This window comes from Lissotriton vulgaris, chromosome 2_2 (assembly GCF_964263255.1).
Source record: "Lissotriton vulgaris chromosome 2_2, aLisVul1.2, whole genome shotgun sequence".
Lineage (NCBI taxonomy): Eukaryota > Metazoa > Chordata > Amphibia > Caudata > Salamandridae > Lissotriton > Lissotriton vulgaris.
In genome coordinates, this window is record NC_141688.1 from 328,815,425 (window position 1) to 328,835,443 (window position 20,019).

At 50.4% G+C, this 20,019-nt stretch overlaps 1 protein-coding gene across 8 annotated transcripts in view; it reads right to left on the reverse strand.

Moving 5' to 3' along the window:
* CELF1 (CUGBP Elav-like family member 1) overlaps positions 1 to 20,019 on the reverse strand; it is a 288,215-nt gene that overhangs the window by 206,763 nt on the left and 61,433 nt on the right. For all 8 annotated transcript variants that reach the window (XM_086959737.1, XM_086959739.1, XM_086959734.1 and 5 more), the window contains one exon: positions 17,804 to 17,991. In XM_086959737.1, coding sequence (XP_086815863.1) covers positions 17,804 to 17,991 — 188 coding nt within the window. The remainder of the gene's footprint in view (positions 1 to 17,803; positions 17,992 to 20,019) is intronic.

Below are 20,019 nucleotides of genomic sequence, written 5' to 3' on the forward strand. Positions count from 1 at the left end.
ATTACTTGTGCCCTGGCTGTGTCCTTAAATATGTCAGGTGCATGTTTCAGAACTCCCTTTAACATAGGAAGTGTTTTGACACTTTTTTCTGATGTAGGGAAGGTGTCAAATAAGAAGTCTTCTTCAAAGGGGTCATTATGCATATCCATGTTGTGGAACTGTGCAGCCCCGTCTTTGAGCTGATTAAAAACTACTGTCGTCAGTAGGAGACTGTTTGGTAGGATAAGAGGACATGTCAGGGATGGGATGGGTGTTGTAAGGATCAGTTGGCTCTTCCCAGGGTTCCTGTGGTTTAGTGTCCTATGATGGGATGGTACTTGAAACTATAGATGAGATCATTCCATTAAAAACCTTTAAGCCAAGACCTGCACACAAATCTGGTTTTCGGAGCATCTAAGGTCGCTCAAACAGGCTACTAGGAAATTAGTGAAGAAATGGAGGGCTTCCCGTCAAGACAGAGACAAACAACTTTACAGGAACTCCTTGACAGTATATCACAAAGCTATTTGCGCTGCGCGTAAAAAATCATGTTCCATCACAATTATCGGCGGCTGGCAATAACCCGAAAGTATTGTATCAAATCTTTCATACATTCACGAAACCAGCAGCTTGTCAGAGTCCAGAAGTAGCATCGCTGCAACTATGTGATGACACACCTCTGTTCTTTACACACAAAAAAAAAATCGATTTATGACAAAATTATTCATTCTAACCAAACCAGTAGGAATGATAATGCCCCATCTTGGAAGTACAATCTCCTGCTACTCACGCTCTCTCTGTATTCCCCCCTATCTCGATTGAGGAGGTATTATCACTTATCACACAGATAACGAGTGGCTGTCCAATGGACACTATTCCTGCGCGTATTATGCCTACACTTGCGAATGAATTGGGACCTGCGATCCAAAGGCTAGTAAACCTCTCGCTAAGCACAGGAGAGGTTCCGCTAGGCAAACTTATTGAAAAGTTTGTTAATAGACACCAGTCTAATTACATCGAATTTGCAGGAGGGCTAGACTATTCACAATCGGGTTTCAGGCCAAAACACAGTACAGAGACTACCCTGATGTCAGTCGCAGACGATCTACATATGTACCAGGATAAAGGCCACTCCGTTATCCTGGTACTGTTGGATCTGTCTGCGGCATTCGACACCGTGTCACATTCCATCTTGACTGCCAGGGTAGCTAACATCGGCTGAAGCACGAGGCACTGGAATGGTTGAGGAGTTTCCTAACAAACCGCACCCTGCGAGTGACAATGGGTGCTTACCGGTCAGAGGAGGTTGAAATTTCCAAAGGGGTGCCACAGGGCTCATGTTTGAGCCCTACGCTCTTTAACATCTATGTGGCATCCCGGTATCCTACGCGGAGGACACTCAACTCCTCTTTCCCTTCAAGTCCCTTACCACCGAGGTTAGGAACTCCTTTTCCCAGGGTATGAAAGCAGTGGCACACTGGATGTCGTCCAACTACTTGCAATGCAACGTTGGAAAGACAGAAGTCATGTTGTTTGCTGAAGCTAAACTCCTCTGGACTCCGGACTGGTCGCCACAAGATCTGGGCCCAGTACCCGAGCCCAAACAAATAGTTAAATCAAGAACTTACACTCAAACAGCATGGCAACCAGGTGGTGGGAGCCTGCTTTCATGTTATTGGCCTGTTACGAAAAATCTTCCCCCTTACTACCGGATGCAACTAGAAGAACGCTGGTACAGGAACTGGTCCTGAGTGGATTAGACTATTGTAATGGCCTGCTCCTGTCTGCTAACAAGGGAGTCATGACAAGACTCCAGGTGGTTCAGAACACGGCAGCTCGCCTGGTTCTGAACGCCCCCCCTCGTACGCCCTCCAAACCACTGCTGACAAAGTTGCACTGGTTATCAGTCAAACAGAGGGCCAAGATCAAAGTATGTTGCACAATACACAAAAGCCTTAACGGGCTGGGTCCAGCATACCGGACTAAAAAGTCTGTTCCCTATGTACCTTCTCGGTCACTTAGGTTGAGCGAGCAAGGCCTCCTCTGTGTACCTAGAGCAAAAAAAGCCAGACATGGAACCAAAGAGTTATCAATGGCAGGACCCTCCCTATGGAATAGTCTCCCAAAGACTCTCAGGCTATGTGTAGAACATCTTCCATTTAGAAAACAACTTAAGACCTTCTTATTCCAACACTAGAACGGCTGCTAAACTGGTTTCTTCCCCAAACATATGCTGTAGATGCTTAAAGGCGCGGAGATACTCCTCCGGGAGTCGAATCTAGCGCGGTACAAACCTGCAAATAAATAAATAAATTTGTGAAGTCATATCCAGGGTTCCTGTGGTTTAGTGTCCTTTGGGAAGTCATATTTAGGATTGCTCATCTCCTGTGTTACCCTCGTAGTCCCGTGATGAGAGGGAGAGCAAGGAATATAAGGACTGAAAGGAGCAGTAGGTATGATAGGTTGAAAAGGAATGAAGGGTTTAGAAGGAGAAGTTCCAAAGTTTTTTTTCTTCAGTGGAATGGGGGACTGAGGTTTAAAGTCCAAAGGCCTCTTTTTCCTATGCAGGATGGTGACTTTACCAGTCTGTGGGTCAATAAAATGTTTTGCTTGGTCGTCAGAGGGATGTGGGTGGAAGAGTTCTTCATCAACAGTCCTGGGTTGAGTCTTAGGCTTTGGTTTGTAGACTACTTTAGGTTTCAGAACCGGCTTTTTCAGCTCGGGCCTTTTTTCGGGTCGACGCGTTTTTTGTGCTTCGTAGGCTTCTTCGGAGAAGTGTTGTCTCCCAAGTCGATGTTTTTCTTGGTATCGACTGGAGTCTTTTTTGTTTTTTCGGCTGAGCGTCTTTTCCGGAGTCGATTGGCTTTTGTGGATCGACTGGTGTCTTCGGATCCGGTGTTTTCGGTCCGAGAGGACGTTCTGGCTTGGACGTGTGCTTCGGTACGGCGCCTTTTGTCGGGTCGACGTTTTTCGGTGCCGAAGACTTGTTTGGTTCGGCGCCCTTGGGTTGTGTGGCCTTGTTCGGGTCGACAACCGGTTTTAGGTCGACAATTTTGGGCTGTGCGGTCTTCTTGGGGTTGACAGTCTTTTTCGGCTCGACGTTCTCTGGCTGTACGTCTGCTTTCGGATCGACGCCCTTCGGTCGGCGAGCTTCTTTGGGTTCCAGAGCTTCTTTTGCTCTGGAACCTTCTTCGGGACGATGTTACTGGGCCCTGGGCTTTCTGAAGGTTTCGGTTTCGGAGCCGAGCCGGATGGCGGGGCAATCGAAACTTTATGATCTTGGCTAAGGCCTTTTGGCGATGCCTTGACCGGAGCCGTTGTTATTGGGGTAGATGGTGTCGGGGCAGGGTACTCACTATTTGCCCCGGTGGGATCTCGTCATCGGAGTCAGAGTAGTCCTCTACGGTGACGATCTCTAGGTCACCTCTTGTAGTTCTTGGTCGTCATCGAAGATGTTGTCCGGGTCTGGTGCCTGTCACTGCATTTCTTGCCTGGCTGCACGTCGGTTCCAAATAGTCTTCTTGGATCGAAACTGTGCACAGGCTGGACAGCTTTCCTCTTTATGGTCTGGGAAAAGGCACTTGTTGCATACTGAGTACTTATCAGTATGTGGGAACTTGGCGTGGCATTGCGGGCACCTTTTAAACGGGCTTCTTTCCATCGACGGTCGGCTCACGTAGCGTTGAAAAGGCCCAACGGCCCGCGTCGACGACCGCTTGGAGATGGAAGGCTGGATTGAGTAGAGAGGTACCGATCAAGAACAATACCGTCGAATCGAAGGCCTTTTGGCCTTTAGAAAGTTTTGTTTTCGCTTCCGAAATTGGAGTATAGGAGTTTGCATCCGACCCAATGGTGGAAAAAAACAATCTGAGGATGGAGAGGATGCCCATGCGCACTGTAGTCCAATGGAGGAGTCACCTATCTCGTGATACTTCGAAAACTCTTCCAAGACAACAAGTGCAATGATCCAGACCCACCACTAGGCGGCGATCTATGCACAGGTTATGAATTCAGCAGCCCAAATGCCTCGAACATTATAGATATCCTAATCTATAGGATATGTATTTGGGTCTGCATGTGGATCCTCTCCAACACCCAAGTCATACTCCTCATCAGTTTGTGGTGAATGTGATGATGCAGGAGAGGGGACAGGAGAGATTTGAGGCGATATATAAGGAGGGACATGAGAGGAGGAAGATACAGGAGATGGAGGGTGCATAGGAGAAGTTGCACAGTCCTTTTTGGCAGGAACCACAGGTGGAGGTTGTGTTTCTGCTGGTCTCTTTTTATGAGGTATAGCACCTACATGTCCAGTCTTTGGGTTTATATAGATCTTCTTTTGTTCAGGATCTGGTTTAAACAGTTCTTATTCTACAACCTTTTTCGACGTCGATTTTTTCGGTTCCGATAGAGGTTGTTTTGGGCGTTTTGCCTTGGGAGGTGTTACAGCGTCCTGTGGCAAAGTTCCCGGTGCCGAAGGTGTTCGGCTTGGCAGTCGTGTACCAGGACTTAGGAACCTCAGAATCAAGGTTTGTGGGTTTTGGCACTGAAGCGGGAGTCTTCGGAGTGGAATCTGGCCTCGTCCGCTTTGTGGCGTCGGGCGCTGGTTTCTCGCTCTAGTTTTGGAAGTCGACTGCTTCGGAACTTCTTTTGGTGCATGTACCCCTTTAGGCTTCGGTGTCGAAGGATCTTCCGCTTCCGGTGCCTTAGGGTCTTTTGGCCTCTGTGTCGAAGGATCTTTGGGCTTCGGTGCGGATGAAGGTGGTCGATTCGGCACGTGTGGTTTGCTCGGTGCAGAAGCACCTAAAGGCGTAGTTTTCTTCGGAGCCGAGCTCGAAGGCTGGGCTTTAGGAGGAAGTACTGGGCCCCTTGGGCGGAGTGCTGACCTTTGCCTTTGGCTTGGGCAGTGTATGTGGTGCAGGGGCACTCACGGGTTGACATGATGGGATCGAATCATCTGAGTCTTCTGCCTCTTATATGATCCGGAGATCAGGTGAATCCCCTTCTGGAACGAGCGGAACCTCGTCATCGAAGATATTCTCCGGTGCTGGGGCTGATCTCATATCGTGTCGACGGGCTATCCGATCCCGGATGGTCTTTTTCGATCGGAAGGATGCACAAGCTGTGCAGGTCGATGGTGCAGCTCCCTAGGGACCCAGGGCACTGTGACCAGAGAAGAACCCTAAGGGCTGCAGCACGTATTGTGCCACCCTTAGGGGCCCTGTACCATGACACACACACTGCCTTTGCAGGCTTAGTGTCTTGGTGCAGAACTAAACAGTCTACATGGCACACACCCCTGTGTGCCATGCCCACAAACACACTGCCCTGGCATACCTCAGTCACCCCTCTTGCTGAGTGCACTATGCCAGTGGTGTGGGCACAGGTGCACGAGTCCTGTGCCCCTACAGTACCCAGGGCCCTTCCTGTCCACTGTAAGTGCAGTGATGTCATTAAGAGTACATGGTGCTGGGAGGTTGTCATTGCGAACTCCACAGCACCATAATGGCTACACTGAAGACTGAGAAGTTTGATAGCAAACTTCTCAGCACATTAAATCCACACTTATGCCAGTGTGGGATTTAATGTAAAATTTACTACAGGGGGCAATTTAGAGATGGTCCCTAAAACCTAACCAACTCCCAGTGTCCAGACTGCGTGGCTACCAAAGATGCCACCACCACCAGACATGCTTGCCGCTCTTGGGGGACTGAAACAATGCACATCCTGGGATGAGGTGCCAAGACTCCTCCCCAGGATGGGCAGGGGAAGATTCAAAAGGCATGCTGCCTTTTGTAAGCTTCTCCAGGCCAATTGCTGTCCTCAGCAACTGGCCCCCACGAGTTCTGACCACCACTCTGGCGGGAAGACAGGTGAAAAAACCTAAGTGAGAAAAGGGGGTGTGTCAGCCTCTGCCAACCCCACCCCTCAGGTGGGAGGCGCGAGGTGAAGCATAACTCCGGGCTCCCGCCATTTTGAGGATAGGGAGCCCTACCTAATCAGAGATAGGCCCCTTCCCCCCCTCGACAGGAGAGGAGCAAGAGAGGGGGTGTAGTCACCCCAGATCAGAGACCCATTGGTCACTGCCCTTGCTTTAACTGTAACGCCCCTAAATGTATTATTAAAGGCAGCCTAAACCTTCCTTTTTCAGATCCCGATTTCGAAACTACAATAAGAACAAGAAGAAAGAAGACCTGCCATGCAGCTGCTAACAAGAGGGCGACACCAACTGACTTGGCCCCAGCCCTACTGGCCTGTTGATCCTTGAACCTGCTCCTGCTAAATCCCACTTGCCCTGTGTAAGTGACTAGGAGCTCAGCTCCCACAGCTGCGTGGCCTGCCTGCTAGCAGCCACCAACCAAAGGCCCCCTATACTCCATAGGATAACATTGGGTCTACTCACTCTGCACCCAGCTGCCCCTGTGCCACTGAGGGTGTAACAACTGTACTTACCTGACCCTGGGGGACGCCTGAGTCTACCCCCAGAACCTTAACTCTGCCAGCCGAGTACTTACCCAAAGACAGATAACTTTATTTTCTCCATAGGGCAACATTGGCTGTTTTTTTCATGGAAATTCTTCCAAGTGTCAATTTTCACAACTTTGTAATATTACTTAAAAATCGCCTGAACATCAAAAACAAAATTACTCGCCTGAAATCAGGAGAGATCACAGTCCTGTATTTTTTAGCCTAGCACTGAAACTAAAAAGTAATTATAACAGTGATTTATTGTTAACCCAATTTTCTCCCATAGGAATACATAGAAGAAATTCTGGTAAAAACCAGGCTAAGTGTCGATTTTCAAAAGTTACAAATATTCCTTAAAAATCGCCTGTGTAACAAAAACGATTTCTTTCAATTGTTTACAGGAAATGCAGCAGGGCTGAATCCAGGTCCAAACCAGAATAAGAAGAACATTCGTCAAATTAAGTGTATATGGTGCTGGGAGGTCGTCACTACGAACTCTACAGCACCATAATGGCTACACTAAAGACTGACAAGTTTGATTAAACTTCTCAGCGCATTAAACCCACCCTGATGCCAGTGTGGGATTTAATGTAAAATGCACTACAGAGGGCATCCTAGAGATGCCCCCTGAAACCTAACCTACAATCAACATCTTGGCTGAGAGGCAGCCACACAGCAGACATGTTGCTGGACCCCTGGGTGGAGAGCCCTCCCCTCCTCTCCTCTCCCCCTTCCCCCCCGCTCTCCTGGGCCTGCAACAATGCACATCCTGAGCGAGGTGCTAGGTCTTCTTGCCCAGGATGGGCAGGAGGAAGCTTCAAATGCATACCGCCTTTTTGAGCTTCCCCAGGCCATTTGCTGTACTCAGCAATTGGCCCCCACCGGGTCTGACCCCCACTCTGGCGGGAAGACTGGCAGGAAACCAGAAGGGAGAGACGGGGGTGTGCCAGCCTCTCCCAACCCCACCCTTCAGGTCGGGGAGATTAGGTGAAGCACATCTCCGGGCTCTCGCCATCTTGAAGATGGGGAGCTTTGCCCAATCAGGACTAGGCCACTGCCCGCCTACCCCAGGAGAGGTGCAGGATAGGGGGTGTACTCACTCCAGGACAGGGACCAATTGGTCCCTGCCCTTCCCCTACCTTTAAAGCCCCTAAATTAGTATTTAGGGGCATGCTGAACCTTCATTCAACAGATCCCGATACAAAAACAAGAAAGAAGGTTAAGAGGAAGAAGACCCGCCGTGCAGCTGCTAACAGGACGACACCAACTGACTTGGCCCCAGCCCTACATGCTTGTCGATCCTTGAACCTGCTCCTGCTAAATCCCGGTGTCTCCTGCGGACATCAACCTCAAGAACCCCAGAGGACCTGCCTGCCTTGACCCTCAGAAAGACTGGGATTCCCATGAGCAGTGGGTCTACTACAACAGCAATACCCCTGGTGCCAGCCAGGAATCGCGAATCCAACCCACTCTGCACCAGCCGAGCCCGGCCTGTGCGACCCAAGACCACGAGGACGTCCCCCCGGCGACTGGGACCTGAAGTCCAGTGCCCAAAAACACTCCTTGATGAACCAGACAATGCCTGCACCTCAGAACCAGAGACCCCCCCCACACCCCCCCAACCGCGACCAGATGAGGTAAGATTTCCCAACGCCAAAAGACACCCCTGCACCCGGCGCCCCATGGCCTCCGGTGCCCCACTCCTGAGTGTCCACTCCTCCTCCAACTTACCTCTCGAAGTGGTGGTCGCACCTAAAGCATCTCCGTCCCCGAGCCTGTAGCCTTTGTTCACTTTTCAAAATCTACATTGGATATCATGGAGCGCCCAATGGTTCAAGAAGTACCCTGCACCCAGCGCCCGAATGGCTGTGGCCGTGCAGCCTTTGTGCTATCCTACTTCCCCATTTGCCCTGAGCAAGTGACCAGGTGCCCAGCTCCCACAGCCGCGTGGCCTGCTAGCCAGCAGCCACCAACCGAAGGCCCCCTGCCTCTCAATGGATAACATTGAGCCTAACTACCTCTGCACCCGGCTGGCCCTGTGCCGCTTAGGGTGTACCAACTGTACCTATCGGACCATGGGAGACCCCTGAATCTATGCCCAAAACCTTAACTCTGGCAGTCGAGTACTTACCTAAAAGCCGATCACTCACTTTTCTTCCATAGGCTAACATTGAAGTGTAGAGTTTTGGAACATTAAAATATTCACCTAAAATCAGCCGAACGACTATTTCCGATTTACTCACTTGTTATCAGGAGAGACCTCAGTGCTGCATCTTTTAGTCCAGTACAAACCCTGAAAAGTAATTTTAACCGTACTTACCAGTAACCTGAATTTTCTTCCATAGGAATTCTAAGTGTCAATTTTTGCTTACTACAAATATTCTTTAAAAATCATACCAACTACCAAAACTTAATTACTTACCTGTCTTAGATAGATGTCCCAGTGCTGAAACCAGGAGTCCAGTATTAGATTACAAAATTAATGTAAACATACTTTACCTGCAACTTGAAGTTCCTTACATAGGATAACATTGGTAATCTCAACTGAAAAAGTTTTTAATCGTCAACTTTTAAAATACAATAATATTCCTTAAAAATCACAACTGTAACCAAAACGCACAGTACAGGTCCCGGGACTAAATCTAGGATCCAGTCCTGTGGTTAGAAAAGAAATCTAGAAAGTAACTTGTTACATTTAACTACAAATTCCCATTGAGCTCAACGTTGCACTGTGTTTCAAATTGTGTTGCCCATTGCAACAAACTATTGCATTCAGAAAGTCTATTGCCCATTTGAAAAGTATTTAACTGAAGTGATCTATTTTGAGAAAGTATATTTTGATACCTTGTTGGTTCTAAAATAAAACAACTATATCTTTGGATATGAAACAATTGGCCTGGAGTTCAGTTCTTGAGTGTGTGAGACCTTTTGCTGAGTGTGTACAAAAAAAATCTTTTCACTGCCCTCTGGTACTGCCTTACTGCTCGACCAAGCTACCCCTTTAGAGATTAAGGTTATGTCGGGGGCGCTAGAGGGCGCCGGACAAGATGGCCGCACTTGCGTGAGGCTCTGTCGAGACCTAGAAACATTTGCCCATTTATCCTAACATTTCTCATGCCTGCACCCTGAAAAGACGCCGAGAGAACCCCACTGCCATCGGGGGTCGGATGCGACGCTTTTTTCCGGCGCCTGCGGTGACTCGGTGAGCCCCTGGGGGCCGGGACGCTCTGCACCGCGTTCACGCTAGTGCGGTCTGGGGACCTCGTGGAGGAGACGCCCCGCTGCCGTCCGACCTGAGGACACCGTTGCCTCCTGCGTGAGCTGTCCCGGGGGCGTGGAGTCGGCGGACTGCAGAGGAGAGTCGGAGGCGGAGCACGGCAGCGGAGAGACACCGGAGTAGCAGCGGAGTGGCCTGGACCCGGCCTGCCGGCGTTGGTGAGTGGGGCGGGGCACTACGCAAGCCCGGGGCTGCGGAGGTGGCGCCGGGCATGGTTGGGCCGCGCCGCGCGAGCTAGGGCTGGCGGGGGAAGGGCGGAGGAGCTACGGTGCGCGGAGATGGCGGAGCTGTGACTCTGAGGGGTATTCTTATCGCCCTGGGCTGTAACGGTAGAGCGTCCTGTGTACAGCGGAACCGCTGGGGCCCTGAGCTGCGCTGAAGGACTGGCGGCCTGTGGTGCGTCCGCCATTTCCAGGGACAAACAATCAGATCGGAAGACCTTGGCCTTAGAGGGGAGCCTTACACAACGGGGCCACAGACGGTACGGACTGTACACGCGGCAGTGGGGCTGTGCTAAACTCCATTGGACACTGTGCTGGTTGTAGCACATGAAGCTGCGGAGAGCCTGAAATTGCGACGAGGTGCACTTCTGCTTTCGTCAACGGAGGGCAGTTAGCCTGCCAGCGCCATGCTGTAGAGCACGGAAAGAGGCTGGGAGTAGCACTGGGCAGTGTTCTGGCCCTGACCTGCGAGCATAGCCTGAAATAGCTGCGTCTCTGCTTGGCATCTCTTCTTGGGCTGAATTAACCGCCACCATGGGCAGGACAGACAGGACTCAGCCAAAAATAACGTTTGAAGCAAATAAAAAGACTGCGCACACATCTTCCCAGGCGCCTGCTGACCCTGATCAGGGGGGGGCTGTAGGGGGCGCCCCAAACTTGGAATCCACCCTGGTGGCCATGCAAAAGACCTTACAATCAATTGAAGGCACCATGGAGTCTGTCAACCACCGCCTCGATCAAATGGCGACACAATTCGACCGCCAAAACGAACGAATGGGGGAGGTGGAACAGAGAGTCTCTGCCACGGAAGATGGTCTGGCCACGGTCTCTTCTAAGGTGTTCAGTATGGAGAGGGTGTTGGCGGTCATTCAGGCCAAAAACGAGGAGTTGGAAGGGAGGTCCAGAAGGAACAATGTAAGGGTCACGGGCCTGCCGGAATCCACAAATGTGGGTCGTATGGAAGACTTCATGGAACGTATCATTATTGATATATTCGGGGCTGATCAACTGTCCAGACTCTTTATAGTGGAGCGGGCTCATCGCTCTCTAGCCAAACGGCCTCCGCCTGGAGCACCACCGCGCCCGATAGTAGCCAGGATACTAAACTATAGGGACCGAGATACCATTCTTCGGCTTGCGAGGGAAAAAGGGGCTATCGAATACCAGGGCAACAAACTCGAGTTCTACCCCGACTTCACCATGGCGGTGCAGACAGCCCGGAAGGAATTTGCTGCGGTGAAGCAGATGCTGCGAACTGAGGACGTGGCATATGCCATGCTGTATCCGGCACGCCTGCGGATCGGGCCCCCTGCGGACAATAAGGTATTTTCCTCCCCAAAGGCGGCCATGGACTACGCCAAACAACTGAAAAGAAGAGCTAAAGGGCAGAGGGAACGTCGGGACGACGACGATGGCGGGCAGGAAGAAGCCGCCTGAGCTGAAGATGTGCAGTTGTCTGTGGAGGGGGACTTGCTGCGAGTCACTGCGATATGCCACCTCCACTGTTGCTTGGGCTGTTATCGATGCTGGGACTCGGGGTCCAATGGGGTCTGCTTTGCCCTGCTCAGCGACTATGTACATTGTGGGCGGAGGGGCATGCTAACTGATGGGGACTCTGTGGATTGTGCGGCACTGACCCTTTATAGATCATTTCACCTGTGTGGGCATTGCTAGGCCGGGCTGAGGGCCACTAGCGTTGAGCGTTGTGTGCACGTGCTGCGGTGCGCATGCGGCGCCCATTTGCCTATGAGTTCTGATCTATTTGCTGAGGGCCCGGGCTGGAGCAAAGCTAACAATGTGCTGGAGTTTACTCGATTATCTGTTACTTTTTTATTCACGGAATAGGATTGCAGGTATGGGGATGTAGTTCTAAATGTTAGGTCTACGCTCTCGTCAATACCTGGCGTGAGTGGAGTGCCACTACGCCCCCCAGGATGGGAGCTCCCCACACGCAGTTGTTGATATTGTTGGGGTTTGGGGTAGGGGGGTCAATGGGATTGCTTTGGCATTTTGGGCACGCTGAAGTGGGTGGAGGGATGGGGGCTGAGTTTCTGGGGGATGTTGGGGGACTGTTCTTTTACCTGGTCAGGGAAGTGAGACCTGTGTTGCTGTTAGACTGTGCTTGGAATTTCTGGTATTGGATCGGTCTTTGTAGTGGAGGATCGTATGTCCTTTATGTGCTGATGGTGGCTGTGGATGGGCCTCTGAGATGGAAGCCGGGGAAAGCCTATTGCGTTGAGGGAGGATTGCGGGATTGGTGTTATGGAGAGGGGGGGTAAGATTAAATGCATTACTTGGAATGTGCGGGGACTTAATAGGCCGCAAAAGACTAGACAAATGCTTGCCTTTTTAAATAGACATGGCGTACAGGTGGCCTTCCTTCAGGAAACGCACCTTCAGGGTAAGGCGGCCGAAAAGGTGGGCAAACAATGGGCGGGGGTGAGACTGGCTACGAAATACTCTTCCTATGCAAGAGGGGTGATGATCCTGATCAAGAGAAATGTTCCCTTTGAAATTATGCATGAAGACATTGACCTGAATGGTAGATACATCATAGTACAGGGTAAATTATGTGGCACACTGGTAACTCTGCTCAATGTTTATGGACCAAATGTGGATGACCCTGAATTTTATGTAACTCTCTGGAACAAGATATATTCACTTGCACCTTCGGCTATCATATGTGGGGGGGATTGGAACGTCACTCTGGATTCAGATCTAGATAGGAAGCAAGACAGAACTCCTGTGCGTAAGAAGGCAGTGGATGCGGTGTGCGAGGGCATGGATGGGTTGCGCCTGCTGGACGTATGGAGACTACGTAACCCGACTAAGCGGGAGGGCACCTGCTACACCTCAGCACATGATACATGGTCGCGTTTGGACTACTGGCTAATGACACGAGATGTCAGTGGTTGGGTGGTGAGTGTTGACCATCTACCTCGTACTATCTCTGATCATGCGCCCGTCACACTGGTGCTGCAGCTCCCATCTCATGTCCCCACTCCTTTCACCTGGCGACTTTCCTCTGGGGTGCTGACGGACCAGGTGTTGTCTGAGAAACTGAGGCAGATAATTGAGGAGTTTTTTACTAACAACGTGGGATCTGTAGACAAAATGGGTACGCTCTGGGAGGCCTTCAAGGTGACGGTGAGGGGTGCGTGCATTGGGCTGCGGTCAGGGGTGCTCACGTCCATTAGGGGCTCCATGACCAGGTTAGAAAGAGAGTTACTGATTTTGGAGCGGCAACTAGAGGAGGGAGTGAATGGCACGGTTCTTGCTGACATTCGAACGAAAGTGGACGAATATAACGATCTGGCAGAGCAGGAGGTAAAATTCCTCTCCAAGAAAGCCACAGCTAGGTATTATAGCGAAGGGGGCAGACCAGGCAAGGGCCTGGCGGGTCGGATCAGGGAGCCATGGGCACGACACTGCACAGTGCAGGAAATTATGGATCAGGGGAACGTGGTTACTAGCACAGAGGGTATACTGACCTGCTTCTCCAAACATTATGAGCAACTCTATGCGCATAGGGATACAGCGGATGTGGAAGAAGTGAATCAATATTTGGAAGATGTAGCCTTGGTATGGCTATCTAGGGGGCAGCAGGAATTCCTTATGCATCACGTAACTGAGGCCGAATTCAGGGATGCAATAGCAGCCCTCCCTAGTGGTAAGGCGGCTGGTACGGATGGCTTACCCTCCGAATTCTATAAAACATATGCGGATTTACTGATCCCGCAGCTGGCACAGGTGTTGGAGGAAGCGTTTGACTGCGGACAATTGCCGGCAACCATGAGGGAGGCACTGCTGGTGGCGCTACCTAAACCAGGGAAACCGCCTGATAAGTGTGACTCATACCGCCCCCTTTCACTTATGAACACTGATGTGAAGATAATTGCAAAAGTCCTGGCCACACGGTTACGGTTACTGCTGCCTGTCATGGTCTTACCGGACCAATCAGGTTTCATTCCACTCAGATCCACTACACATAATTTAAGGACACTCTTTGCCGTTCTGCACCTGCTTAAACCTGAACTGCCTGCAGCCGCGGTCATGCTGGACGCGGCTAAGGCCTTCGATTCGGTGGCATGGAAATACATGATGGCTGTCCTGCACCGGATGGGGGTACCGTTCTTTTTCACGTCACTCGTCGCCCTCTTATATACTGCACCCACGGCAAGAGTCAGGGTCAACGGCCACGTATCTTCCTCGTTCCCGATACAGAGGGGAACGAGACAGGGGTGCCCTCTGTCTCCGTTACTGTTTGCCATCATGATGGAACCCCTGGCCTGTATTTTGCGTCAACGATATGCTGAAGCTGCATTGAAATTCCCGCTCCGAGCTCTGGCGGTGTCAATGTACGCGGATGACATGGTCCTGTATGTTAGGGATCCGGCTCTCCACCTGGAGAACATCCTACGCGAATTCATTAAGTTTGGTCGACACTCTGGTCTCACTATAAATTGGGACAAATCTGTGATCATGCCGCTCACGGAGGCGACCCGCCAGACCCAGCTGGAGTTCCCCCTGGAGTGGGCGACGGAGTCAGTTCGGTATCTGGGGGTCTGGGTGCACAGGGACTGCCAGGAGGTTATCCGGGCCAACTATGGTGTGGCTGTATCTAAACTAGAAGATCAAGTAGCGCGCTGGACTCGACTCCCGTTGACTCTGGCGGACCGAATATCCTTAATTAAAATGGTGGTGTTACCAAAATTTCTCTACCTTTTCATTAATATCCCTATCCTGTTGAAGTCGCATTTCTTTGCAAGGATCAGATCGCTCCTGATAACTCTCACATGGGCTGGCAAGAAACCAAGAGTGACTTGGGAGGTGCTGACCAAACGGTATGCACTGGGAGGGTTCGCCCTGCCGGACATGAGGCTGTATTTTCTCTGTGCACAGGCGCATTTTGCGAGTTATTGGTTGAATGCTCCGCCATACACCCCACACGTGGCACTTGAGGCGAGTGCGGTTCTGCCGTATCCGCTGAGGGCCATGGTAGTTAACGAACACTCGATTTTTGAGAAGGGAGAGATAGACACAGTGCGGATTACGGCGACAGCCTGGGAACACCTTGGTCGCAGAGCGGCCCGCCTGCCGTTATATGCACCGGCTATGCCGCTACTCTACCACACTGACATTTCAGTAACTGGTGAGATCGGAGGGTTGCAGGTCCTGAGGGAAGCCGGATTACAATCCATGGGGGACCTTTTTCCCGGGGCGTCGTTTCTCTCTTTGCAGGCCATGACGGCTGGATTGACAAACACGTGCATGCCTACTTTTATTTATGCCCGGCTGCGGGCTGCGATAAAGGATTTGTATCCAACATACCCAGAGGAGCCCCCAACGCTCGGGGCATTGCAGTTACTTTACACAGCTAAGGACAGGGCTAAATTGGTCTCTAAACTGTACAAGGCTGCGCAGGAGGATGAGGGAGGGGGGGCGGACCTGGCAAGAGCACGGTGGGATAGAAGCCTTCCTGACCCTCTTAATGATGACGAATGGCATGAGTGTTGCAACATGACGGGAGGATATGTGATAAATGGAAACTTCCGGCTCTTACATTATAAATTTCTGCATCAGTGGTACTACACACCGACTCAACTAGTGAGGTATGGGCTTCGCACTACTGCACGTTGCGTGAGATGCGGTGCGGATGATGCTGACTTTATACATCTTGCCTGGGGTTGCCCGCGAGTGTATGACTTTTGGAGGGCGGTAACAGAGTGTCTGACGATTATGACTTCAGTTGAGGTTCAACTTGATGTGCGGCTCTGCCTGTTGGGTATAGCCTCTGGGGTGGCAGCACAATCACGACGACTAGTGGTACTGGCGCTCCAATTAGCTAAGAGGAGGGTTGCTATGGGATGGGGGGGAAGGAGGGCACCAGACGTGCAACTATGGCTGAAGGATATGGCTTACTGCAGAGACCAACTGCACTGTTATTATGAGGGTCTGCCGGAGAGGTCTCGCCCGCGAGACATATGGGCTCCATTTACGCTGTATGTCTTGTCTCTTGAAGATTCAGATAGCGAAAGGAATACGATTGCTGAAATACCGGAACATGATCTTGTATCGGATTGAATGTTGTTCGAAAGCGGTGAAGGTGGCTGCGTTGTGCAATGTGCTCGTGCTGTTGTGCTTCATGTGTACTGGACATTTGCTGTGATAGATTCACCAGGCCAGACTGCCTTCTGCTGCCCAGCTGGGATCCGAGTATACGCTGTAAGAATAGCGATAAGTTACCTGCGATGGCCGCACACCCTGGGCCGTTTCCTGCAACAGCTAAACCTTGAGCGTTGTGTATGTCCAATAGTAAGGCTCACTAAGACCGGGAGTGGGAGGGGTGGGAGGGTGTTGGAATTGTTAGTCGGTTGACTTTGTTATACAAAATCAGAAAATGAGACCGAGATCACATGAGGGCTATACGGCCGACATCATCGTATGCTCTGACCACTGCAATTGGAACATATATGGTGCCTACAGGAGCTCAGTATGGGACTGCAATTGTACTAAAGATGTATGTTACTGAGATCCACTGTGACTGTATGATGCACTGATTGCGGCCGGCCCTACCAGTGGGTTGTAGGCGCTCCGCTGTGTTTATTCAATATGTGCAATAAAGGTCTACCAAAAAAAAAAAAAAAAAAGGTTATGTCTGACTTTAGCCTCTGCCAAACATCTGGGGACGCTATACACACTGTACCTTACTTTGGTCCAGTATATACAGAGCCACTTTCTTACACTATGTGGGTATAAAAGACCCACAGTACTTCTACTCCTTGTGCTACCTCATACACAGCCTGAGGGTTTTGTATAGATGTAGTGACAGTCATGAGGTTTAATAAACTGTTTAAATAATTCAGCTTCCGTGACAATCTTGTGACTATCTCTATTTATTGGTCTGAGGACTTGTGAGCAAAGAAGGGTGAACCACTGTGGATTTCATAATGGCAAACTCCCAGCACCATATGCACTTACAAACTCTAAGAATGGACTTAGACACTGTAGGGGTACAGGGCTCATGCACCTGTACCCTCACCACTGGTATAGTGCACCCAGCTAGAGGGGTGACTGAGCTATGCCAGGCAGTGGCATGTAGGCATGGCACACAGGGATGTGTGCCAGGTCGACTCTTCACGTTCTGCACCAAGACACGCAGCCTGTAAAGACAGTGTGTGAGTGTCAGGGTACAGGGCCTCTAAGGGTGGCACAATAAGTCCTGCAGCCCTTAGAGGCCTTCCCTGGTCACAGTGCCCTGGGTACCTGTAGTACCATTTACAAGGGACCGACATGTGGCCAGAAAGTGCCAATTGGGATTTGTCTTAATGCCGTTTTAGGGAAAGAACATAGGCCCTGGGTACCGGTTTGCCAGGAACCCAGGGCACACTCAGTCAAAGTACATCAGCAATTTGGCAAAAAGTAGGGCCAACCATACAAAAAGAGGGCATTTACTTACACATTCCTAAAAAATAATCACTGTCACCGGCTCCCAGTCTAATTTGAGATGGACAGTGAGATGAACAACTCCTGGAACCACTTCTATACTGCTGTTCAAATTCATAATCTGTGCCACATTCTCTACCACTCTCCCGACCCTTATATTAGATATGGGAAAGAAATGAAGGACTTGAAATGGGAATAGTGTTTTCAATTCAACCTGGATGCTTACATCAAGAGAAGACATTTTGGGCTCTCTGAAACATCCAACCTTCCCCCAAAAATGCAACCTGCGCCTCTCAGGAGTCTATTTGTAAATTTCAAAAGGGGTGCTACGGACAGGGAGTAATATGGCCTGGATAATGCCCTTTAATCTCCAGAAGAACAAGTGGCACGGTGCAGGCCAGCCCTCACTCACCTTTGCTCTGAGGAGGGTTCAGGCTCCTGTCTCGCAGGATGTTGATTTCAAAGACCGCTCCATACTGCTCAAAGAGCTCCCGGAGCTCCTTCTCAGTCCAGGTCCGTGGGATCTGCCCCACAAACATCTTGATGGAGTCCATGTCGGGCTGGTCGGGGTGGTCTAAGGTCCCGTTCATTTTCTTTGATCTGTAAGATGGAGAGAAGCAATGGAAGCATTTAAAAACAAACAAGCCTCAGATAGGACACGGCAGGGCTGTAGCACATACAGGACACCTGTTTCTATTTTAGTGACGGAAGACAATAAGTTGAACAAAGATTCATTTTCATCATATCATTGGTTAGTGCCGATGGCAAGACAAAAAACATAGAATGTGACAAATCATGCTGCATTTTAAACTCTGAATGTTAAACTGGTGTGATGAGATGTAATGATGTTATCACAATTCCAAGGAAGTTTAAATGTATTGTGATCAATTAATTTTAATATATGCACATGGTCATTTTATACTAAGGAAACAAGGGGCACTGCACTGGCGCAGAGGGACGGGAATGTCAGATTAATAAGGCAGGTATAGTCTGGTCTCATTTGACATGAAAATTATTGCAATGTCTGTACGCACTGTTTGGCTCAAAACCAACAAAATAAACACATCCAGTGCTCAACACTTACTCACCATCCTTGCCACCACACATCCAGTGCAAGATACGGACTCACCATCATTGCCACCACACATCCAGTGCTCAACACTTACCATCATTGCCACCCCACATCCAGTGCAAGACACGGACTCACCATCATTGCCACCACACGTCCAGTGCAAGACACGGACTCACCATCATTGCCACCACACATCCAGTGCAAGACACGGACTCACCATCATTGCCACCACACATCCAGTGCAAGACAAGGACTCACCATCATTGCCACCCCACATCCAGTGCAAGACACGGACTCACCATCATTGCCACCAGACAACCAGTGCAAGACACGGGCTCACCATCATTGCCACAACACATCCAGTGCAAGCCACGAACTCACCATCATTGCCACAACACATCCAGTGCAAGACACGGGCTCACCATCATTGCCACCACACATCCAGTGCAAGACACGGGCTCACAATCATTGCCACCACACATCCAGTGCAAGACACGGACTCACCATCATTGCCACCACACATCCAGTGCAAGACACGGACTCACCATCATTGCCACCACACATCCAGTGCAAGACACGGACTCACCATCATTGCCACCACACATCCAGTGCAAGATACGGACTCACCATCCTTGCCACCACACATCCAGTGCAAGACACGGGCTCACAATCATTGCCACCACACATCCAGTGCAAGATACGGACTCACCATCATTGCCACCACACATCCAGTGCAAGATACGGACTCACCATCATTGCCACCACACATCCAGTGCTCAACACCTACTCCCCATCATTGCCACCACACATCCAGTGCAAGATACGGACTCACCATCATTGCCACCACACATCCAGTGCAAGACACGGACTCACCATCATTGCCACCACACATCCAGTGCAAGACAAGGACTCACCATCATTGCCACCACACATCCAGTGCAAGATACGGACTCACCATCATTGCCATCACACATCCAGTGCAAGACACGGACTCACCATCATTGCCACCACACATCCAGTGCAAGATACGGACTCACCATCATTGCCACCACACATCCAGTGCAAGACACGGACTCACCATCATTGCCACCACACATCCAGTGCAAGATACGGACTCACCATCATTGCCACCACACATCCAGTGCAAGACAAGGACTCACCATCATTGCCACCACACATCCAGTGCAAGAAAAAGGCTCACTATCATTGCCACCACACATGCTCAACACTTACCATCCTTGCCACCACACATTCAGTGCAAGACACAGACTCACAATCATTGCCACCACACATCCAGTGCAAGACAAGGACTCCCCATCATTGCCACCACACATCCAGTGCAAGATACAGACTCACCATCATTGCCACCACACATCCAGTGCAAGACAAGGACTCCCCATCATTGCCACCACACATCCAGTGCAAGATACAGACTCACCATCATTGCCACCACACATCCAGTGCAAGAAAAAGGCTCACCATCATTGCCACCACACATCCAGTGCAAGACAAGGACTCACCATTATTGCCACCACACATCCAGTGCAAGAAAAAGG